General features: G+C 44.8%; 1 protein-coding gene across 2 annotated transcripts; it reads left to right on the forward strand.

The window, feature by feature from the left end:
* Window positions 1-35: 35 nt before the first annotated feature.
* Window positions 36-21,846, forward strand: LOC129712675 (fibronectin type III and SPRY domain-containing protein 2). Of its 2 annotated transcripts, XM_055661297.1 has the most exons (13): window positions 37-1,150; window positions 1,824-2,649; window positions 3,196-3,291; window positions 5,315-5,548; window positions 7,246-7,268; window positions 8,372-8,490; window positions 10,228-10,383; window positions 11,942-12,076; window positions 14,071-14,227; window positions 16,165-16,298; window positions 16,473-16,602; window positions 17,142-17,318; window positions 18,838-21,846. In XM_055661297.1, the coding sequence occupies exons 2-13, from the start codon at window positions 1,876-1,878 to the stop codon at window positions 19,088-19,090; spliced, it is 2,388 nt and encodes a 795-aa protein (XP_055517272.1). In that variant the 5' UTR covers window positions 37-1,150; window positions 1,824-1,875; the 3' UTR covers window positions 19,091-21,846. The 2 variants fall into 2 exon arrangements, with proteins under 2 accessions (XP_055517273.1, XP_055517272.1); XM_055661298.1 differs by lacking the exon at window positions 17,142-17,318 and having other exon boundaries at window positions 36-1,150.
* The last annotated feature ends 584 nt before the right edge of the window (window positions 21,847-22,430 follow it).

The raw sequence follows: 22,430 nt of genomic DNA on the forward strand, positions 1-22,430 counted from the left end.
TACCTTACACTTCCTTATCTGTACGCTTCAGTCTGAAGAAGGGTCTCGACCCAAAACTTCTCTCCAGAAATGCTGCCTGTCCCGCTGAATTACTCCAACATTTTGTGTCAATCTTCCATTTAAACCAACATCTTCATACATATAGTTCCTTCATACACATCGGGTCATAGCAGATCAGCCCAGGTAACCTCGGGTCACAGCAGGCCAGTCTCGGTAACCTCAGATCAGCCCAGGTCACAGCAGGTCAAGGCAGATTAACCCAGGGTCACAGCAGTTCAGCCCAGGGACCCCAGGTTAGCCCAGCAAACACTGGGCACAGCGAGTCAGTCCAAGTAATTCTGGATCACAGCAGGCCAGCCCAGGTAACCCTGGGTCAACCCAGGTAACAGCGGGTCAGCTAGGTTACTCTCAGTCTCAGTGGATCAGATAAGTCAAACATGATTTTTCTTTGTAAGTGTATATTGACTCCGTTTGGTCACATATTATTTTCTAAGTGCCTTGCTATCACTTTATTGTAAATTTTAACATTTTCCCAACTACTAATGTCAGTAAATGGACACCATTCATTTACAATCTTTCGTAATAATTTGCTTTATGAAATAACTTGATTGAAATACAGACTACTCATACAAGTTTAAAAGAATGACTGGTGATCTTATTAAAACATGTAACATTCTGAGGGATGGATACTGTGAGAATGTTTCCCCTTGTGAAATTATCAACATTTCCTCTCAAAGGGTTCTGAATCTTTGAAATTCTCTTCCTCAGAGAGCTGTGGTAGTGGAGATTGACAGATATTTACACCACAAGAGAGGCAGGAGATATTACAAGAGAGCAATAAGTGTGTTGGGGCTGGGATGGGTCACTCATGATTTTATTAAATGGTCAGGCAGATTGGCCGGCTCCTATTACTATCTTCTTTATTCAGCATGAACGTAGTTGGAGCTGATTCCTTAATTGGACTACATGCTGTTTGCATTCCCAGCCTGCTCTCCGAGGAGTGGCTTTGCTGAAGGTCATGTGTCACCAAGCAGCTAAATATACGGCAGGCAGATTGCCAGAGCCATGAGAGGACTGGATTGACGGGGAAAAGCGAGGTGCCTACAGAGCGTGGTTTCAAGAATAATCAAGAATGCTGATCTCTGAACAGGTACAAATATTGAGCTGCTCTGGTTCTCTATAATTCAGTCACTGAAACGCATCCCAGTCATTTGAAAAGAACAGCTGTGGCCTGAAACTAAACATGTCCCCTAATGTTTGGTGTATATACCAAACTATGTTTAAGATTTGGAGACCAATTTCTGTTACCAGAAATTTGCTTCTTGTGATTTAAGAAGCATATTTTTTAACAGAAGTTTCTGAACATCTTTGCTATGCAGTTGCCTTTTGTGAATCATTGTTTGAACACATCCTTGAATGTTTTCTTCCCGCCACCCAGTAACTTTCCCCATGATGGAGCTCGGAATAGACTGTCTTCTGTTTCGGGCAATGACATAACCCATCAAAAATAACCAACAGTGTGTAAGGACAACTTTGCTGCTGGGCAGAGATCACAAGCTTGGCACAGATCATTAACCTTGCTTCACTTGCCCTTCCAGTAAATTTGGTGGACTTTACAGCATTATTAGTATTTTTCCAGTGTCTTAGCATCTCAATGTATTCTATGCATGAACAATTTTCACAATCTGGGAACCAATATGATGGATTTTTAATAAATCTCTGCAATAATTGATCCACAATTTATTAGGAATGAACAGTGAAGACTGTGACAGCTAATTTGTTTCTGATCTCATCTGTTTTTTTTTATTTCTGCCCCCTATAAGGGCAAGTGAATTCAGTGTGAAACCACCGGTTCTTCCTGCACACGTGAAGACGATGAAGAACCAGGAAACACCACATGAGTCCGGTGGTCTGGAACCAGCGATAGAGAGTCCCAAAGAGCAGGGCACAGGCAAGGAACCTTCACCCTCCCAAGGGGCAGAGCAGGGAGGAGGTGCGGAGGCTGCAGAACCTGAAGGATTCCGGTTCTATCATATGGACCTCTATGAACCTAGGGAATGCTTGGAAATTTTTGCAGACAAACAATCAACATCCAAAGTGGCAGCCCTGCAGGATACATCGCAAGGTGTCCTGCATATTGAGGAGCAGCTTGCAGCAGAGAGACTCCCTGTGGATCTGCTGAGCCATGGCATCTACAGAGAGGACCCTGGCTGTTTGTCTTTTCCAGAAGCAGAATCTGGTACGTGTCAGAACCTAATGGAATTTGCCAACATCCTCCCTTTGCAAAAGCAGTTTGATCCCTTCCAGCAAATTGTGGATTACTCAGAAAGCGCAAGTCAGTGCAGCGAAGGGCTCTTCAGCCCAATATCAGAGCAAAGCATTTTTGAAGAGTCTGAGACAGAGGGTACCACAACCAAGTCTGGAGATGATGTGGCAGAGAGCGTCAGAGATATCAGAAGCCCGAGAAACAATGCTTCCAAGGAGACAGAACTGGAGCCAGATGACCAGGAGACTGCCCAGGACCAGGAGACAACCCCGGATGTTTATTGTCAGTCATGTAATATTCCAATTCCCGCTTTTGAGAAGCTCTTTGGATTCCATAAACATCACAGCGTGATCCCATTAGCAGAGGCCGCAGTCGTTGCCAAGGTACGTATGACAAACCAATTCCATGATGCTGAAGAGCAAAGACCTCAGAGCTCTGCAACGGCTGAGGATCTTGCTGACAAGACCAGTGATTGTTGACTGTAGCTCTTTCCCTGGGAAGGAAAGTGTAGGGGGAAGCTGCCCACTCCAGCCAATCCAGTCCATGTGATGCTTTGTGCTTCCACAGCGCTATTGTGTAGGAATGGGATCCCATCCCAGACACCAGAACCAGACAAAATGAGGAAATACAAGAAAAGATTGCACATATTCTGCAGATTATGCAACACAGGTGGAGAGAGAAAAAAAGTTAATGTTTCACTTTGATGGCCTTCCATCAGAACAAGATTAAGTGGATAGGATTGAGATAAGTTGACACATTGTGTGGTGGATACAGATCCAGTAATGGTCCAGGGATGGGGAGTGGGGCAAACTAGATTACTTCTAAAGAGCCACTTAGCATTGATGGGGCTCCTTCAGCACTGAATCCACTAATTTCACAATTAACATTTTGAACCCTGACTTTTTCAGAGTTTTGTGGCTTTTTTCCAGCTCGAGTGTCAGAACAATCTGAAGAAGTTGGAGCAGCAACTGATACAGATGGAGACATTTTCTAACAACCTGCAGGAAATCTTTGTCACTGTTGAAGTAAGAGTTTTGATTTTTTCCTGCTTCCAGTGTTCACAGTTTGTCAACATTTCATCAACAGCTTCACCTTGATGTTAAGTTGCCGTATCTGATAACATTTTCCATTTCACTATTGTACATAGCAGGAAAGATGTACCCGTCTTTCCAATGAGATGATAAACTGTGTAATAAGTCCCCCCTCTTGACTCTGACCTTCTCGTTCTAGATTCTCTTATCTTTCAAACTGTTTCAATGTGGTCATTGCATTCTTCTAAATTCCAGAGAATGTCGGCCCATTGGCCTCAGCTTCTCCTCAGGTGATCTCCTTTTATTCCAGCAGCCACCTGGTAAATGAAGCTCACACACCCAATAACTTATCGCATGCTCTTTCTTTCATATGAAAATCACGCGGTTATGAATGCAGCCTTGTCCATCATGCAAACCAGCCTCCCCACCATCAATTTATTCCACACTTCATACTCTCCCTTGAGAGCTGCCAAAAGTCAAGGACCGCTAGCACCATGGCCATTTCTCCCTTTCCCCATTAGGCAGGTTACAAAAATTTGAAAGCTTGTACGCAGCTGACATGTGGGAATTCTTTAAAGGACCAGCATATTCCTGTGAGGATGAAAGACGAGGATGTCAAGGTTTGGGAACCTTGGATGACAAGATTCAAAAACAACTTCTTTCCCTCGGTTATCAGACTCTTGAACGGACCTCTCATGTGCCAAGGATGAATTCCTGATCACACGATCTTCCTCGTTACGGCATTTACACTATTTTTTCTGCACTTTCTCCATAGCTGTAACACTATATTTAGCAATCTATTTTTCCCTCATGCATTACCTTTTCCACTCTGTCTAACTGTTTTGTTACTTTTGTGGAGCTGTGGACTTGGACCCCAAGATCTCTCTGTATAAGAATGCTGTTAAAGATCATGCCTGTGTATTTACTCCTTACATTTAACATACTAAAATGCAACACCCACACACTTACCTGGGTTAACCTCCATCTGTCATTTCTCCACCCACATCTATAACGGATCTATATCCTGCTGTATTCTTTGACATCCTTCGTCAATGTCCATAACTCTACCACAATTTCTTGCTCCTTTTACATTCCTCAAGGCTCCTGTCTGATTTTAGCTTCCTAAACATCTGTTTTTTTGGGCTGAATGTGTGAATATTTAACCTGTCCACATTCTCCAGAGATGCTTTCTGACTCGATGAGTTACTCCAGCACTTTGTGTCTTTTTTTGTAAACCTGCATTTCCTTGTATCCATATAATATTTCTTGTCATCCACGGTTCCCAAACCTTGACATCCTCGTCTTTCATCCTCACAGGAATATGCTGGTCCTTTAAAGAATTCCCACACGTCAGGTGTGTACTTGCTTTCAAACAGCCTCTCCCAAATCTTCTGCTGGAGTAACTCAATGGGACAGGCAGCATCTCTGGAGAGAAGTAATGGGTGACGTTGCGGATCGAGACCCTTCTTCAGACTCAAAATGTCACCCAGTCCTTCTCTCCAGAGATGCTGCCTGTCCCGCTGAGTTACTCCAGCATTTTGTGTCTACCTTCGATTTAAACCAGCATCTGCAGTTCTCCGAATCTTCTTCCCCAGTCTAATACCTTACAGAAGTCCTACAGAAACAGCATAGGGTTCTGCCATCACCAGATATAATCCACATTGCTGGACAAGTCCCAGAGTCCTGCAATAAATAACACATAACATTGACAAAAGAGCAAATTGCCACATTATCTTGTTTTTCTTCATAATATCAGAGATATTCCCTTTGTTTTACCCATCCTGCTCCCACCTTGTCTGTTGCTGAAAACTATTGAAAACCAACTTAATTTCTCTCGTTCCCAATTCTGGTGAAGTGTTTCAGACCCAAATTGTTCATTTTGATTTTCTTCGCACGGAGGCGGAGAGGCTGCCCAATATTTTTGCCATTCGCTGATTTTATCAAAGGCTTTGTAAGTTCAATGATGCACTGATATCTTCATCATTATTCTTAACACCACATTGTGTTTGAACAACAGGAGAACATTGGTAAACAGGAGCACTACCTGGAACTGCAGTACGACGACTTGATGCAGTTGTTAGTTCAGCGTTTTGAGGACAGGAGCCAGGGGCTAGAGGAGGAGAAGAAGCTGAAGCTGGAGAAGTTGTACAATATGCTGGTGAGCTGTGGGCACAGCATGGATGGCTACAAGGAACTGATGGAAGCCACTGACGTGCTCTTCACGACTGAAGACAAGCCAGCTTTCCTGAAGGTAATCTCGCAAGCAAAGATGGTGTCTGCGGTTTCTCGAACCCTCATTAGATATTAATAGATCCTCACGCTGGCATTCCTGTACTCATCTTGGATTTTCCTCTGGCAGTCCCACTCTTTCCATTCTCATTCTGCTGTTTTCTCCCTGTATCTCAATGCTGCTCTGGTATTCCAGCAGTTCCTAAACCATGATTTCCTCCCTATCCTGGTTGCCTTCCACTTGTTTTGCATAGAAAATTTCTATCTGTTTCATTCCTTCACCATCTTTTGAGGAAGAAAGTGCCAATGATTCATGACCCTCGGAGAGAAAATGTTGTGCTTCATCTCTGCCTTAAAAGGGCGAGTCTTATTTTATATCAGTGACTCCATGTTCTGGATTCTCCCACAAAGAAGATCATCCTCTTCAGACTGACCCTGTCAGATTTCTCAGGATCTTACTACTTCATTGAGTCATACAATTATATAGAACTGTCCTTGTCAACCAAGTTGCCTGCTTTTGGCCCATATCCCTCCAAACCATGTGCCTGTCCAAATGTCTTTTAAACCTTGTATTTGTACCCTTCACTACCACTTCCTCTAGTAACTTGTTACACTTACCCACCACCCTCTGTTTCAAAAGACTGCTGTTCTGGTCCCATTAAAGTCTTTCTCCCTCACCTTAAATCTATGTCCTTTAGTTTTAGACGGCCCTTTTCAGGGAAAAAGACCAACCATTCACTTTACTTGTGCCCCTCATGATTTTATTTACCTCAAAACGGTTACCCCTCAGCCTCCTTCACTCCAGGGGAAAGAAACCTCAATCAACTCTCCTCTTGCTGTTCTTAACTCCACTGAATATAAGCTTAATCTGCCCAATTTTTCCTCATTCAACCTGATTATTCCAGGAATGCAGCTAATAAACCTTCTGTGAACTGTATCTCCTTATGACCAGACATGAGGAAATGCACGGACTGGCAGTTGTCAGTGGACTACAGCATGGACTGGGAGATTACATCCGTAAAGTCACAGGTTTAGACAGCACAGAAACTGACCCTTCACCCAACTTGTCCATGCCAATCAAGATGTCTATCTGAGCCGAAGGTAGACTCAAAATGCTGGAGTAACTCGGCAGGAGAGGCAGCAATTCCAGAGAGAAGGATTGGGTGAAGTTTCGGGTCGAGACCCTTCTTCAGACCCGAAGCGTCACCCATTCCTTCTCTCCAGAGATGCTGCCTGTCCCGCTGAGTAACTGCAGCAGTTTGTGTCGACCTTCGATTTAAACCGGCATCTGCAGTTCTTTCCAACTCCCAATCTTCTTCCCTAGTCTAATACCTTATAGAAGTTCTATAGAAACATCAGAGTTCTGCCTTCACCGGATATAATCCACATTGCTGAACAAGTCCCAGAGTCCTGCAATAAATAACACATAACATTGACAAAAGAGCAAATTCCCACATTATCTTGTTTGTCTTCTTGATATCAGAGATATTCCCTTTGTTTTACCCTTCCTGCTCCCACCTTGTCTGCTGCTGAAAACTATTGAAAACCAACTAATTTTCTCTATCTGAGCCATTTACTTGCCCATATCGCTCTAAATCTTTCCTAATATAGATTTTGAAGTATCCCACGTTTAGAAGATAATTTAACTTCTTTTGGTAAAAGTAAAGGTTATACATTCTGTGATGAATAATATATCTAATTTCCATTTAATAACAACAGAATGGAGAAACAATCCTGAGCAGGTAACATTGGAATGGATCGCTGTATTTGTGTCAGCGTAGAATGCTGCACTGTTTTTGTGTTAACACTGGAACCAAACCAGAAAATGTTAGAGACATTCAGCTGATGCAGCAGCATTTATGGAAAGAGAAATAATTAACATTTCATGTAACTCTTCAACCTGAATCAATAACTGTTTCTCTTTCCACTGATGCTGTCTAACCAGATGATTGTTTCTAGCTACGTGTTTGTATTTTTAATGCAGACTTCATATATCTGCAGATTTTTGCTTTTGCTTAACGCCCCATTGTAGTTGGGTTAAAGCATTTAATGGGTCATCATAACAGTGTTTGTGTGATTTAGTTTAGTTTAGAGGTACAGCACGGAAACAGACCCTTCGACCCACCTGGTCCACGCCAACCAGCCATCCCCGCATATTAACACCATCCTACACATACTAGGGACAATTTTTACGTACCAAGCCAATTAACCTACATACCTACACGTCTTTGGAGTGTGGGAGGAAACCGAAGATCCCGGAGAAAACTCACGCAGGTCACGGGAAGAACGTACAAACTCTATACAGACAAGCACCCATAGTCAGGATCGACCCGGGTCTCCGGTAGCTGCATTTGTTGTAAGGCAGCAACTCTACTGTTGCGCCACCATGTATTAACATGTATTAACACTGGAAATGCTCATTGTATGTGTGTGAACAATGACATGGCCCAGTATGGAAACTGTGTTGGAATTTATGCTCCTAACATTACTGCACCTTTAAAAGCTCGCAGAATTAGAGAAAAATACGAATTCTTATCCTGCCTTTATCTTAAGCAAAAGCAAAGTTGTGTGTATTGCTCGAGATTCCAGCATCTTTATTTCCTTGTGCATCCCTCTTGCATTTATCTTGTTGCTGTTCGTCCTCCTCACCAAAGCCTGCGCTTTAACCTGTCAGCAGCAATTTCTCAAATTAGCCCTTTCCAAAATGCAGGTGACAGTGAGTGTTCAGAACTGTACCAGTCCTGTCACCTGACGCAGACCTCATCTTTAAACCCAACTCATCCCACCTTCTCTGTCCTCAACATATCATGACCCAACATATCACTGCTTCTTCTACAATCCACAGGCTGGAAGAGTTTCTCCAAGACTTGAACCCAGAACTTCCGACCCCACATGAATTTGAGAATTTTCCAACAGATATGGCTGAGGTGCAACGGTTAATAGACTCGATCTGCAGCATCCCAGGTATGTGAGCAATGCATATGTGCACACACACACACACACTCTTCCCATATGCTCACACATACAAATCTATCTGTATCTATATCTGGGGAGTATCGCCCCAGCGCAGAGGGAGAAGAGGAGGGAAGAGACTGCAGATCTAAGACTTTTGCCTCCATCACAGTGAGGAGATGCTGGGTGGACTCACTGTGGTGGATGTTAATATGTGTTTATTGTTGTTTTATTGTATTGTATTATATGTATTGCTGCAATTTTGTTCAGACTTCGGTCTGAATGACACTAAAAGGCTACCTATCTATCTCTTACACATATACGCACCTACTGCTAATGTGCACACACCTACCGCTCACACACCTCCCACACACACACTCCCACACACATGCACTCCCACTCACAGACAAGCACCCCTCGTGCACACACACACACACACATCCATCCCACTCACACTTACAACCTCCTACACATGCACACCAACCACACACACCTCCCACAGACACACCCAAACACCCACTGAACACAAAGTTAGACATAAAGTGCTGGAGTAACTCAGTGGGTAAGGCAGCATCTGTGGAGGCAAAGGGATGGTTGATGCTTTGGGTGGAGACCCTACATCAGGACTGAAAGATTAGAGGCGAGGCCACAGCATAAAGAGATGAGAAGGAGCAGCGAGGCAGGGGTAGACAGGAGATAGGTGGAACCAGGCAAGGAGTGAGATGATGGGCAGATAGCGCCAGGTGGTGGAAGGGGGGGGTGGAAACGGAGACAGGTGCTGGAAGGTGATGTGCAAACAAGGCTGCAGATAGTGAATGGAATAAATAAGGAAGCCACTGGCTCCAGGCTCCAACTCCTTTCTCATGTCTACATTGGAACACATAATTAATTAAAACCATTGTTAAACAAAATAATACAAACAAATTAATAAGCTTTCCCTTTGCCCTTGATCCTTTGTCCTATGATCCCGATTGATCCAGCTGGGTCTCAGTGCTGCTCCAAAACTGAACAGGTGCAGGCAGGATCCATGAGGTGACTTTCCCCATGCGCCACTAGAGAGCCCAATAGTAAGGCTCTCATTATTCTGCTCCATGTGGAATCCAGTGGCCAAGAAAACAAACTGGTTCTGCCGTACCAGTCTGACAGAATTCCCAGCCTCCACATCTGTGTGAAGCTGGGGCTTGGTGTGAGTTCGACAAGCCAGCAAGGTGCACCCCACTAAGTTCACTTTGTGAGTAAGGCATTTCATTCTGAGTCCTTGTTGAAACGTTCATCCCAGTAGGTTTCTCCAGAACAAACTCTAGCTAATTTCATGGTGCACTAACGAACCCTCCATGCTGTGTGAAGTTACAGGCATCAGTTTGGATATAATTGGATATAACTAGTTACAGGGAGAAAGTGTCTAATTACAGGTTAATGTGTTACAGGGAAAGAGTATCTGATCACAAGTTTATGAATAATATAATGTACCCATCATAATGTTAATGGGTTGAAGGGATAGAGTGTGTCCATCATCAAGGTAATGAATGGGAAGTTGAGTGTACTCATCAGTAATTGTGCGAATTATATGAAAAGCGTACTTACCACCAGGTTAATGGATTAGAGAGTGTGATCATAACCAGGTGTGTTACAGGTGCAGTGTCTGAGCTCCAGGGAATCTAACACTGGGTTGATGTGCCACATGAAATGGCATTGGGTCATTTGATTGTGAAGCTGTGCTCATTACTGACTGGGTATTTGTCTGTGCAGTGCCGTCAGCCCCATCAATGTGTCCCCAGTCTCCCGACACAGCAACCTCCACCTCAGTGAAAGTCCGTTGGAGCCTCTCAGCCGACGATACTGTGGAACATTACCAGTTGTACTACAGAAAATTAGGAGACAACACACAAGACGAGGGGGCTGCAGGTTTGTATTGAGGGCAGTGTGGGAATTAGAGAAGTGTGAGTTTTATGAAGGGAACCTTTGACTGCCGACAAATTTTGACAACTGATTTCTGACAAGACAGCTTAAGTTTCAAAGAATAATCTTATTCATCCATAAAAGTCTGAAGAGGATTGACGGGGTGAGTTTGGGAAGCTGTTCCCTCCGACTGAAGAGCGAGGAGCCTGGGACACTGCCTCGGGATAGCAGTAGCCATGAGAGGAGGAGAGGTTTGGTTTCTCAGTGGGATTGGAAATCTCTTCTGGAGAATGAGTAGATCGTCGAGCCATAGAACTATACAGCATGGACACAACATGTCCTTACTGAGAAACCTGCCATTCTGGGCTAGTCCCATTTGCCTGCATTTGGCCAATGTCCCTCTATATCCTTCCTATTCATTTACTGTCTGAATGTCTTTTGAAAGCTGTACTTGTATCCACTTTGTAACATCTTCTTTCCAGATACAGAGCATCCTCTGTGTGAAATGATTGCCCCTGAGGTCCCTTTTAAATCTCTCCCCCCTCACCTTAAGCTTACTCTCTCCTGTTTGAGAATCCTCTACCCTGGGGAAAAGTGTGAGAGTTTACTTGATTCATTGTCCTCATATCTTTGTATTCTTCAATAAATGTCAGCCTTTACCTTACTATGCTCCAAGTAAAAGATCCCAACGTATTCAGCCTCTCCCTACAACTCCGTCTGAGCCCGCAAGTCCTGGTAAAATGATGGTGAATCTCTTCTGCACCCTTTCCAACGTAATGACATCCTTACTATAGCTGGGTGACCAGAACTGCACACAGTACTCCAAGTGTAGACTCACCAATGACTTGTACAGCTTCCTGATGTCCCAACTCTTGGTCTCAACACCCCATCCCAATGAAGGCAAGCATGCCAAACACCTTTCTGATGACCCAGTCCACCTGAATCACCACTTTCAGGGAGGCAGGCAACACACTTACATGCTCCACCATTTACTGTGTAAGCCCAGCCTTAGGTATGACACACCAAAGAGCAACATTTATACGTGTTATAAAATGACACTTTTGATACAACACAATTGTAGGCATAGGGTCAGTCACAATCTTAATGAATGCAGAGCAAGCTCAAAGGACTACTCCTTAGCTTGCTCCTAGTCCTATTTCTTGTTCCTTGTTCCAGTAATGTGGAGTTCTCTTGCCTTCTTGCACTCATTGGCCACTCAGGCACAGCTATATTGACATTGCCACCTTCTGCAGGAGAGAGTGGGGTTGGAGGAGGGGCTCAGGGACAAAGGTGGCGGTTGAGAGCAGAATTCACTCTGAAGCTCCAGCCATCCCAAATTTCTCGTGCTCTATCTGGGACTCAGCAGAATCTTGTCTCCTGTCTATGCATGAAGCCACATATGATATTTTTTGGTATTAATTCTTCGACGGGTTGTTTTATGGAGCATATAGCACAGATATGGGCCCTGTCAGCCCACCTCATTTATTGCAAACGCATCCATGCCAGCATTACAGCACTGTCCTTGAATCAGTTCAGCCCAGCTAACCAAAGTATGTTCTCTCAGATGCGTCGCTGAGAGTGAAGGAAATGTTCTGTACCGTGAGGAACCTGCAGACTGGCTCCATGTACGAGTTTTGGGTCACAGCCTCCAACTCTGCCGGTACAAGTGACGGCAGCGACCGTGCGGTGTTTACCACAGGTAACGTACTGGACGTGCCTCAGGCTGTGATCGGGCGGGCCATCGATGGGGAGGTCACTGACGCACTCGGTTCATGCCTGTAATCTATTCAGGTTTTGTGTAGGCACCAAAGTGTTCAGAAGAACATAAAGTGGTGTGGGACTGTTGGCACAAAGCCAGTAGCCCAGTCTGTGGCATTCATTGCACCAGACCAGACACCACACACCGGACTGGACATCATAGAAACATAGAAATTAGGTGCAGGAGTAGACCATTCGGCCCTTCGAGCCTGCACCGCCATTCAATATGATCATGGCTGATCATCCAACTCAGTATCCCGTACCTGCCTTCTCTCCATACCCCCTGATCCCCTTAGCCACAAGGGCCACATCTAACTCCCTCTTAAATATAGCCAATGAACTGGCCTCAACTACCCTCTGTGGCAGAGAGTTCCAGAGATTCACCACTCTCTGTGTGAAAAAAGTTCTTCTCATCTCGGTTTTAAAGGATTTCCCCCTTATCCTTAAGCTGTGACCCCTTGTCCTGGACTTCCCTAACATCGGAAACAATCTTCCTGCATCTAGCCTGTCCAACCCCTTAAGAATTTTGTAAGTTTCTATAAGATCCCCTCTCAATCTTCTAAATTCTAGAGAGTATAAACCAAGTCTATCCAGTCTTTCTTCATCATAAGACAGTCCTGACATCCCAGGAATCAGTCTGGTGAACCGTCTCTGCACTCCTCTATGGCAATAATGTCCTTCCTCAGATTTGGAGACCAAAACTGTACGCAATACTCCAGGTGTGGTCTCACCAAGACCCTGTACAACTGCAGTAGAACCTCCCTGCTCCTATACTCAAATCCTTTTGCAATGAAAGCTAACATACCATTCGCTTTCTTTACTGCCTGCTGCACCTGCATGCCTACCTTCAATGACTGGTGTACCATGACACCCAGGTCTCGCTGCATCTCCCTCTTTCCCAAACGGCCACCATTTAGATAATAGTCTGCTTTCCCGTTTTTGCCACCAAAATGGATAACCTCACATTTATCCACATTATACTGCATCTGCCAAACATTTGCCCACTCACCCAGCCTATCCAAGTCGCCTTGCAGTCTCCTAGCATCCTCCTCACAGCTAACACTGCTCCCCAGCTTAGTGTCATCCGCAAACTTGGAGATATTGCCTTCAATTCCCTCATCCAGATCATTAATATATATTGTAAATAGCTGGGGTCCCAGCACTGAGCCTTGCGGTACCCCACTAGTCACTGCCTGCCATTGTGAAAAGGACCCGTTTACTCCTACTCTTTGCTTCCTGTTTGTCAGTAAGTTCTCTATCCACATCAATACTGAACCCCTAATGCCGTGTGCTTTAAGTTTGTATACTAATCTCTTATGTGGGACCTTGTCTAAAGCCTTCTGGAAGTCCAGATACACCACATCCACTGGTTCTCCCCTATCCACGCTACTAGTTACATTCCTCGAAAAATTCTATAAGATTCGTCAGACATGATTTACCTTTCGTAAATCCATGCTGACTTTGTCCAATGATTTCACCTCTGAGACAACATGCCAAACACCAGATTAGAAACCAGAACATACACCAGTGTAGACATCAGCCAACATAATGGCAGACTAGATGCCAGACACCTGACCACGACACATCAGCCACAAAACCAGACACCTGTCGACACACTAGCAGATACCAGCAGCACCACCATTTGCCCAGGGGATGGTGGAGCTTGCTTGGTTTTGCTGCCATTTGCATTTAAATAGTGATTGGGGCTGGATGTGATCATTAGGAAACAGGCAGGCTTCCCACTGTCCTGCTGAAGCTGCTGCTCTGGACATATCCAGGCCCAACAGGAAAGGAAGGCCATTCTCTCAGGAACCTGGAGAAATCTGTCCACTTGCCCGGCATGGCCGCAGGGTTAGGTCCATAGCCAGCAATGGCTGAGCTGGAAGGTGGGAGCCCAGCCTGACACCAAAACCTCACCTTGCCTCTGTTTCTCAGTTCCAGCAGCTCCGAGCATCAGCAGCAGAGCGGTGGCGGTGTGCCAGAGTGCAGTGTTCATGGAGTGGGAGCCCGGGAGCAGCCCACCACCACACTCCTATGCCCTGGATTTCTGCCAAGTCTGCAGTGGCTGTGATTGGACAGAATCACTCACAGAGTAAGTGGAGGCCAGGCCATGAGAGGGACTCTGGGGTGAACACTGCTGTCAATAAACCCAGGATCTATCCACCTCCCAGCAATAATACGATCTGCTGGAGGAACTCAGCAAGTCCAGCAGTATCTGACGGAGGAAGGAATTGTCATAGTGAATGGACACCAAGGTCCTCTGAACAACATCTTTCAAACTCTCACATTTAGTGTCCTTGGCACTTCACTCTTCAGCTGGAGGGAACAGGCTCTCTGACTCACTCTGTCAATCTGCTTTAGTGTTTTATGGATGAACAAGATTATTCTTTGAAATTATGGTTTTGCTATTAAGTGGGTCCTATTATTTTTCCATATTATATTTCTTCAATAATTTTTTTATTATTGCTAAGTTCTCCATTATTTCAGGTTTGTTTTCAGTTTCTCTGCTATTTTTGTAAAATGTCACCTGCCGCAGGGGCACAGAGTAACTTTTGCTCATCTTTTGCTTTCAATGCATGAATAGGAACTATTTTAGCAACTTTGCTTTGATCAAATACCAACTAATTGTGCTTGACAGCCAAGGTTGGGCCCCATCCAGTTTGGAGTATTTTGTATAATCATTTATATATTAAGTCATTGCTTCTAAACTGTCATACCTTTGATCATAGTTCCAATCTACCAATCATCATCTTGCACCTCATGCCTTCACTATTTGCTTTATTCAAACTTAACAGCCTGGTTTCAAATTGAGCTAAATCATTTTCAGTCTGAGGAAGAGTCTCGACTACGAAACATCACCTATTCCTTCTCTCCAGAGATGCTGCTTGTCCCATTGAGTTACTCCAGCATTTTATATATATCCTAAATCATTTTTAATCCTGATATAAAATTCTGATCGCTGTTTGTAAAGGGCAACTTCACTGCTGGATGTTGATTTTGACCTGAACTCAGTGACACTGCAGCCAGTGACAGGTTGGGTTCTGAAGTCACTCTCCCCATCATTAAGCAGTCACTACTCGGGTTTGGACCTGTACTTTGGGGAGCAATACCAAGAAAGTAGCAATAGTATGGACAGTCAACATGGAATTATGAAGGAAAATTCTGATTGACAAATCTGTTGCAATTTTTGACATAATGAGCAGTACATGCAAGAACAATCCAGTTGATGTGGTGTATTCAGACTTTCAATATGCCTTTAAAGTGCTAGAGGAAGGATTGTGAAACAAAATGAGTGCTTACTATTGTGACAATGTATTGACACGGATTGAGGATTGGTTAATTAAGCAATTAGTTAGGAAAACAGAGTAGGATTAACTGTAACCAGCGAGTTGCCCCAGGGATTGATTGATTGTGCACAATCATTTTAGCAATGATTTTACTGATTCGCAGTAAAGTGTGAATATAGAACAGCACAGCACAGGAATAGGCCTTCAGCAGACAATGGCTGTGCTGACCCATGTCAATTTACTCTGCACATCTGTCTGTACATGGTCCGTATTCCTCCATTCCTTGCCTCTACATACCCCTAAATGCCTCTGAAACATTGCTGTTGTGCTATTGTCCGTGAGCGAAACCAAGGGATTTATTCTGATCCAAGGTTCAACGGGTTTGACAGGGTAAGTATAGGATTGATAATTAGGTGGCCTAGAATGGGGTTACACATTCAGTATCAAGGGGTTAGCCATTCAGGACAGTTTAAAACAGTTTTTCATCCAGAGGGCCATGTGGCTGAATCTCAGTGCATTCAAGGCAGAGATTGAGAGATTTTTGGTGAGTGACTTTAAGTGAGTGACTGGGATGTGTGGGGCAGTGATGCTCAGCGCTGTTCTCACTGGATGGTACAGCAAGCACGAGCCGAATGGCCTGATCTTGCTTCTGTTTCTTATGTTAGTTGTTGACCCTTTGTAAAACTATGGGCAATTTTATCTACAGTATTAGTCTTTAATTTTTCCTGTTTTCAAATTCTAGATCTGTGACTGGGATAACTTCATGTAAAGCATTAATAGAACTGGAGCCCAGTGAAAACTACATCTTCTACCTCAGAGCAGTAAATGGAGGAGGCAGCAGTGAGAGGAGTGCAGCCATAAACGTTCAAACAACAGGTGAGCATTTCAAGGCCACTCCGGGAGTCACATCCATAGAATGAATCGGTTCCGGCAATGTAATCGGTGCAAACAAACAGTCCTTGCCATACCCATTGTATTAGTGTTATTGTAAGCCAAGTTACCGTTCGAACCATGTGGAGACTGGAATCTAAGATAATGTTTCTGCGACAGGTACTCAGCTTTATCTGATGGAGCAGACTGCGCACCTCTCACTCTCAATCTTGCAGGACGGACTGACCATAGTTTATAATGAAGAAAGTCAGCTCACAGACCCACCCACAATCCATGACAGGTTCACCAGGTGAGTCATGAAGCAAATGTTGAAGTGAGAGATTGTAGATGTGAGCGAAGACTGAACTCCTTCATGGACACTATCTAGGGCAGATGCTTTCCCAGTTTATCGTCATGAAAGTACATCTGACTTCTGCCATGTATGGGAGAGTCAGCTGGGGCTATACCTTGGAACTTTGTTTATCTGTTCATAATGGACGGATTGGGACGGTTGGGTAGATGGCTGTTGGGAAGATGGTTCGAAGGGGAGGCTGGTTTGAGGTAGTGTAGTGCACTACCATGTATGAGCAGCCTACTGACCAGTCCGTGGAACAGTCCTGGCAGTGTTAGACAGACATGGGAATGCCACTTTGTGATGGTGGAACCCACGGGTTCCATGTGGATGTGAACATCTGTAGCTGGTCTTTAGGGAATGGAGAAGGTTCCTGCAGTTGGTGCCTTTGACTGATTGTCCCAGGAGGCCACTCCTGATTGCCCTCTGGGTCCTGTCAGTGGTCACACAGCTGCGGGCAGAAGAGAGTCTGACCACGCCTCTGCTCTCACCCCTAGTTCTGCCACCGTCATGGCACAGTTGGTGCCAGTTCGAGGAAGGCATTATTGGGAGGTGGAAGTGGCTGAGGACATGGAGTACAGGGTTGGAATCGCCTACACGGACACCCCACGGGATGCACACTTTGGCTCCAACATCACCTCCTGGTGCATGCGACACATCCTCACCTCATCCAGGTAAGTGATGAGCTGCACGTCACTCGGCTCAGAGACAGGAAGCCCACGAACAGCACGATCAGTTCTTAACAGTCCACTATATAAAACATCCCACTCACTCCTGGGAACCTCTGGCCCATACTTGCCCAGAGTGAAGGAGCAGCAATTGTGTGGCACTGGAAGCCTTCAGACCATGCACTGCAAGCTCAGTGTGTGGCAGTAGCTGTTTGCTTCCCAAGGACCCGCCCAAGCCCTCCTGCCCCAGCTGCGAGAGAATCAGTGGTCCTCACATTGGCCTCAGCAGCAGTTCAGAAGGTTCAGAACCAGTGTGAAACTAGATAATCCTCCATACTAAGGGATGGCTACAGGAGAAATGGTGCATAAATGTCAAACTCAGAGCTTCATACAGGAATAAGAGGTAGGGGTTGAACAGGAAAACTAACCTCTCTAAGTAGTGAGTGTTTCTTTGGGGTGGAGCCAACACAAGACAGTTTGGGGAAAATCTGACTTCAATTATGAGGGTGTCCCTGTGGAAATTATCTTGAAACTTTGACACCTTCACTGATGTGTTCAGGAGAATGTTTCTTGCTCGAAACTTTGCAAAGCAACGTCTTCGACTGTTGCCCAATACCACCCCTGACACTGAGGTCTCCCAGCATGGCCTTGTTCAATGTGGATCACATCCCTCATTCCAAATATTGATGATAATTACACCATTGCCACCTGAGAAGAGGATTCAAAAATCTCAAACGCACCATCAAGCTCCTCATCTACTGGGTGACAGTGATCACTGGCCTGCTCTAAGCTTCAGCAGCATATAGCAGGCACCTTGAAACACTGGAGATAAATCATTAATATCTCCCTCATAACATCTTCCATACCTGGTAGGAGAGAGAAACCATCACCAGTACTTTCTCCCAACCCAATGATCAGCTTTGAGCCTATGATCATTCTCAACCAGTTCTATCAGGGCAAAACATTTCCCCAGCAGAAGCATGCACTCAAAACCCTCCAACCTTTCCAGTCACTGGTGGGTATCTCTGGCCTCAGGTTTTCAGATGGTACCAGCAACTTAGTCCCCATCAATAGGCATTGCTATCACAGCTTCTCCCCACACCTTCATTCCCTTTTGGGAAGTCTGCAAGTCCCATGTCAGTCCACTCCCTCAGACATGCGGCAAATTATCGAGTGCAAGGAACTGCCAGAGGAGGTATCACAAGCTCCAGGCACTCAAGTTTTTACCTCTTCATAGAGTGATACCATGTGGAAACAGGCCCTTCGGCCCAACTTGCCCACACTGGCCAACATGTCCCAGCTACACTAGCTTTGAGTTGAGTGTGTGGAGCTTTTTAGTGTGAGGTCTGAGCAGGGGGGTTGTGCAAGCAGGGGGGTTGTGCAAGCAGGGTGGATGTGAGCAGTGTGGGTGTAAACATGGTGAGTGGGAGTGGGGTGTGAGCTCCATGGATGTGAATTTAGTGAGTGTGAACTGTCAGTCGCTGCAGCCATGTAAGTGATGCTTCTTACTCTTTTAACTCTGCAGGAGTAAATTTGAATTCCTTCACAAAGGGCTGACTCCAGACTTGAGAATCACTATCACACCAACCAGAATTGGAATTCTCCTGGACTACGACACAGGAAAACTTTCCTTCTTCAATGTCGACATCTGTCAGCTCCTCTTCACATTTTCACAGCATTTTCAGAATCTGGTCAATCCCTGTTTTGCTTTGGAAAGTTATGGCATTTTAAAAGTCAGTCATAATATTCCCTTCCCCGCGTTTACAAAACTACTGTGACATAATCCCGTTTCAGCCGCGGGTGCAATGTTGGGTTTTAGTTGAAAGGAAAGTCTTCTTTAAAAATGCAAGTATTTTCAATTTTTGCAACTGAGCCTCTTCCTTGTACAGAGGCTGAGACCCGAGTCACCACCAGAGGTACTCATTCACCACAAGAACCTAGTGAACTGCACTTCCCAGCTGCTGAAAATAAATTGCACTCTCTCCACCTCCTCCTCTCCGTCCCTAATATTTTCTTTAATGTTGCTGCTCAGCTTGCCCAACTGCTAAGCAGCTCCCATCACAATGTTAACACATAGAGGATTGGATAACCAACAATGGGAAATGTCACAATTTAAATCCTGCTCCAGCAAATGAGTTGGGTGTAAGGCTGACCACCCAGTCGGTTTATGAACGACAACAATCAGAACTCACTATTGGAGCTACAGTAAAAGCAGGTTTACTTCTGCTGAGTGTCATGTAACGATATACAAATTCAGCCCTAGTAATTCACAGCAGTATCCAGTTGCAATGGACAGGATTATTCCAATCATTTCCTCACTATCTGTGAATCCTGGTAATATTATGTGGGAAATGCAGGCTGGCAATTTGAGGTGTGTTGAAATATTGAAATGCTGATTAAAAATAAATCAGCAACTTAGCAACTAACTGAATCTGATTTATTAAACTGGGGCAAGTGTTCTCTTTGAAAAGGGAATGTTGCTGATATTTCAGAGATCAGGCCATTTTGATGAAAGGTCATATAGCTGAAACATTAACTGTTTCTCACACCCCAGAGGGTCCCTGACCTGCTGAGTGTTATTAATGGTTGATATCTGGAACACGGTACCAGGAAGTGGTGAAATCAGATATGACCACTACATTTAAGTGGCATTTAGACAGGACCTTCAACAGGCAAGCCTGAGAGGGATATGAACTGGGATTGGTGTAGATGGGTAAAAATATCAACATGGGAGTGAACAGAAAGGGCCATTGTGCTGTATAACTGACTCAATGACCTCCTGTCAACATAAGCTCAAAGGTTGGGATGTTGGCTGATGACCTCACAATGGTCATTTCTATTTGCAGCTCCTTAGCAAATGGAATAGGAATACTTTATTATCACATGTGACTAGGCACAGTGAGATCCTTTGCTTGCATACACAATGTGTACAAATAGCAGCCACCTACGGCGTTGACCAAGCTACAAAGCACGCTGGCTCCCACTTTTGTCCCCCCCACCTCTCTCATGGCGGTTCCCCCAGGCCGGGTCTTTCATTGTTCTTCCCCCTCCTCACCGTGGTCCTCCACGCTCTCATCGCTGCTACTGCGAAGCTTCACGACCGCGAGGTCCCATAGTCGCAAAGGCCTCACTGCTGTTGATGCCCCACTTCACACCTCTGTGGTACCGACCAGGGTACCAGCCACTTCGCCCGACTGGGACTTCTACCCCCGAGGCCCCGGATTAAGGCCTCCGGCCGCATTCCCAGTCTACAGCTGCGGCCTATGGGGAAGCCTTGAATGAAACATAGAAAATAGGTGCAGGAGGAGGCCATTTGGCCCTACGAGCCTGCACTACCATTCATTGTGATCATGGCTGATCATCCACAATCTGTAACCCGTGCCTGCCTTCTCCCCATATCCCTTGATTCCACTAGCTGTGAACAGAGCAAAAATAGAGAGTAAAAGACAAATTAAAGAAAAAGAATGAGCATATTAGCAACTACACAAAAAAATACTGGAGAGTATACTTAAGTCCTCAAAGTCAAGAACAGGAAATTACATTCAATAAAGAAAAAGTGGAGGCATTAAACAAATGTCTTGCCCTTTGCTAGAGAAGTCCAGAAGCTGATAGGGAGCTGGGTGCACACTGGAGCCACCAACAACCAGATTGTGATCTGCTGCTTGGAAATTCGGCACTGCCCGTCTCCTTTTTGACATGACTTTATAAATATGGACTTTTAGATCAGTATTTTAATGTTTCTGAGTAGAACATTTTCTGGAAATAAACAACTGACGTTACAGTGAGAGTTTCAGATGACAAGGCACAAAGTACCTCAGACTGAGGAACCAGGGCTCAGCTCTGCAATTTCGAGTCAGTCATATAGTATGGGAACAGGCAACTCACCAATGCCAACCAAGATACTGTGGGGCCCATTTAAATCTTTACCCTCTCACCTTCCATTTAAGTTCCTCAGTCCAAGACTCCCAATCCTGGGAAAAACTATGACCCTCCACCTTACCTGCCAAGATTTCTAAACCTCTAGCAGGTCATCCCCTCAGCCTCCTTCACTCAAAGGAAAATAGTCCCAGCACTATCCAATCTCTCTTTATATCTCAAACCTTGCAGTCCCAGCAAATTTGTTGTGAATCTATTCTGCACCATCTCCAGCTTAATGACATCCTTCCTACAGTCATTGTTTTGCCCACTTTCCCATTTGATCTAGATTCCAATGTAGCCTCACACAACTTTCCCTTTACCTTCCCTCTTAAGAACGTTTTGCAGGTGCTCAGAGACATCTAGATCCTGGCAAACAAAGCAGAAGCTCACAATCCTGGAGTCTCATATGTGGCTACAGTGAGAACACTGAACGGAGGAATCAGATCCTACATGACAGTAAAAGCACTTCCCTGAAAAAGGGTCCCGACCCGAAACGACGGCAGCGTCTGGTACCACGGCAGCTAGCTGTATCTTTAGGAAGTTCACAGTTTAAAGCTGATAATGACGATGACATATTAAACACAAACTTTGGTTATTGTACTTTGAGCAGTTATGAAGGAGGACATTGCATTGGAAAAAAACAAAGACAAGGGCAGGAAATGCCGGTAAATATTTCATTACCTAAAAAGTTAAAAATACCTAAAGGACACAATATAAATTGTTTACTCCTCTCATCTAGACTAAAATGCATGAATAAATTGTGAATAAGGCAGAATTGGGAGACATCAGGGAAAGGTGCTGGCACATAACTTAGTGTGAAAGACAACTTGAGGCCTGGGTGCTGTGGCTGATTTATAACAAGTTAAGAGGAAAAAGGTCATAGAATGATACCATCTAACTGCAGCCCAACTTGCCCACACCAGCCAACATGTCCCAGCTACACTAGTCTCACTGGCCCGCGTTTGGTCCATATCCCTACAAACCTGTCCTGTTCATGTACCAGCCTAACTGTTTCTTAAATGTTGGGATAGTCGCTGCCTCAACTATTTCCAAAGGTAACCGTATCAATGCTTGGAAATGTTTGAGTTTCAAGCACAATACTGATACTAACCGACAGCTTAGCACAGATCTTCCTACACCGCGCCATGAAAAGGCTGCTGCTTTGATATTCTGCAGATCCATTGGGGAAAATACGAGGTC

The sequence above is a fragment of the Leucoraja erinacea genome, chromosome 33 (assembly GCF_028641065.1).
Source record: "Leucoraja erinacea ecotype New England chromosome 33, Leri_hhj_1, whole genome shotgun sequence".
Classification (NCBI taxonomy): domain Eukaryota; kingdom Metazoa; phylum Chordata; class Chondrichthyes; order Rajiformes; family Rajidae; genus Leucoraja; species Leucoraja erinaceus.

Excerpts from the sequence above, each read along its gene's own strand:
- LOC129712675 (XM_055661297.1), top strand. The coding sequence starts at position 1,876 with ATGAAGAACCAGGAAACACCACATGAGTCCGGTGGTCTGGAACCAGCG. Across the intron at positions 5,549-7,245 it reads ACAAGCCAGCTTTCCTGAAG|AATGGAGAAACAATCCTGAG; the intron begins GTAATCTCGCAA and ends TAATAACAACAG. Across the intron at positions 16,603-17,141 it reads ATCCATGACAGGTTCACCAG|TTCTGCCACCGTCATGGCAC; the intron begins GTGAGTCATGAA and ends TCTCACCCCTAG.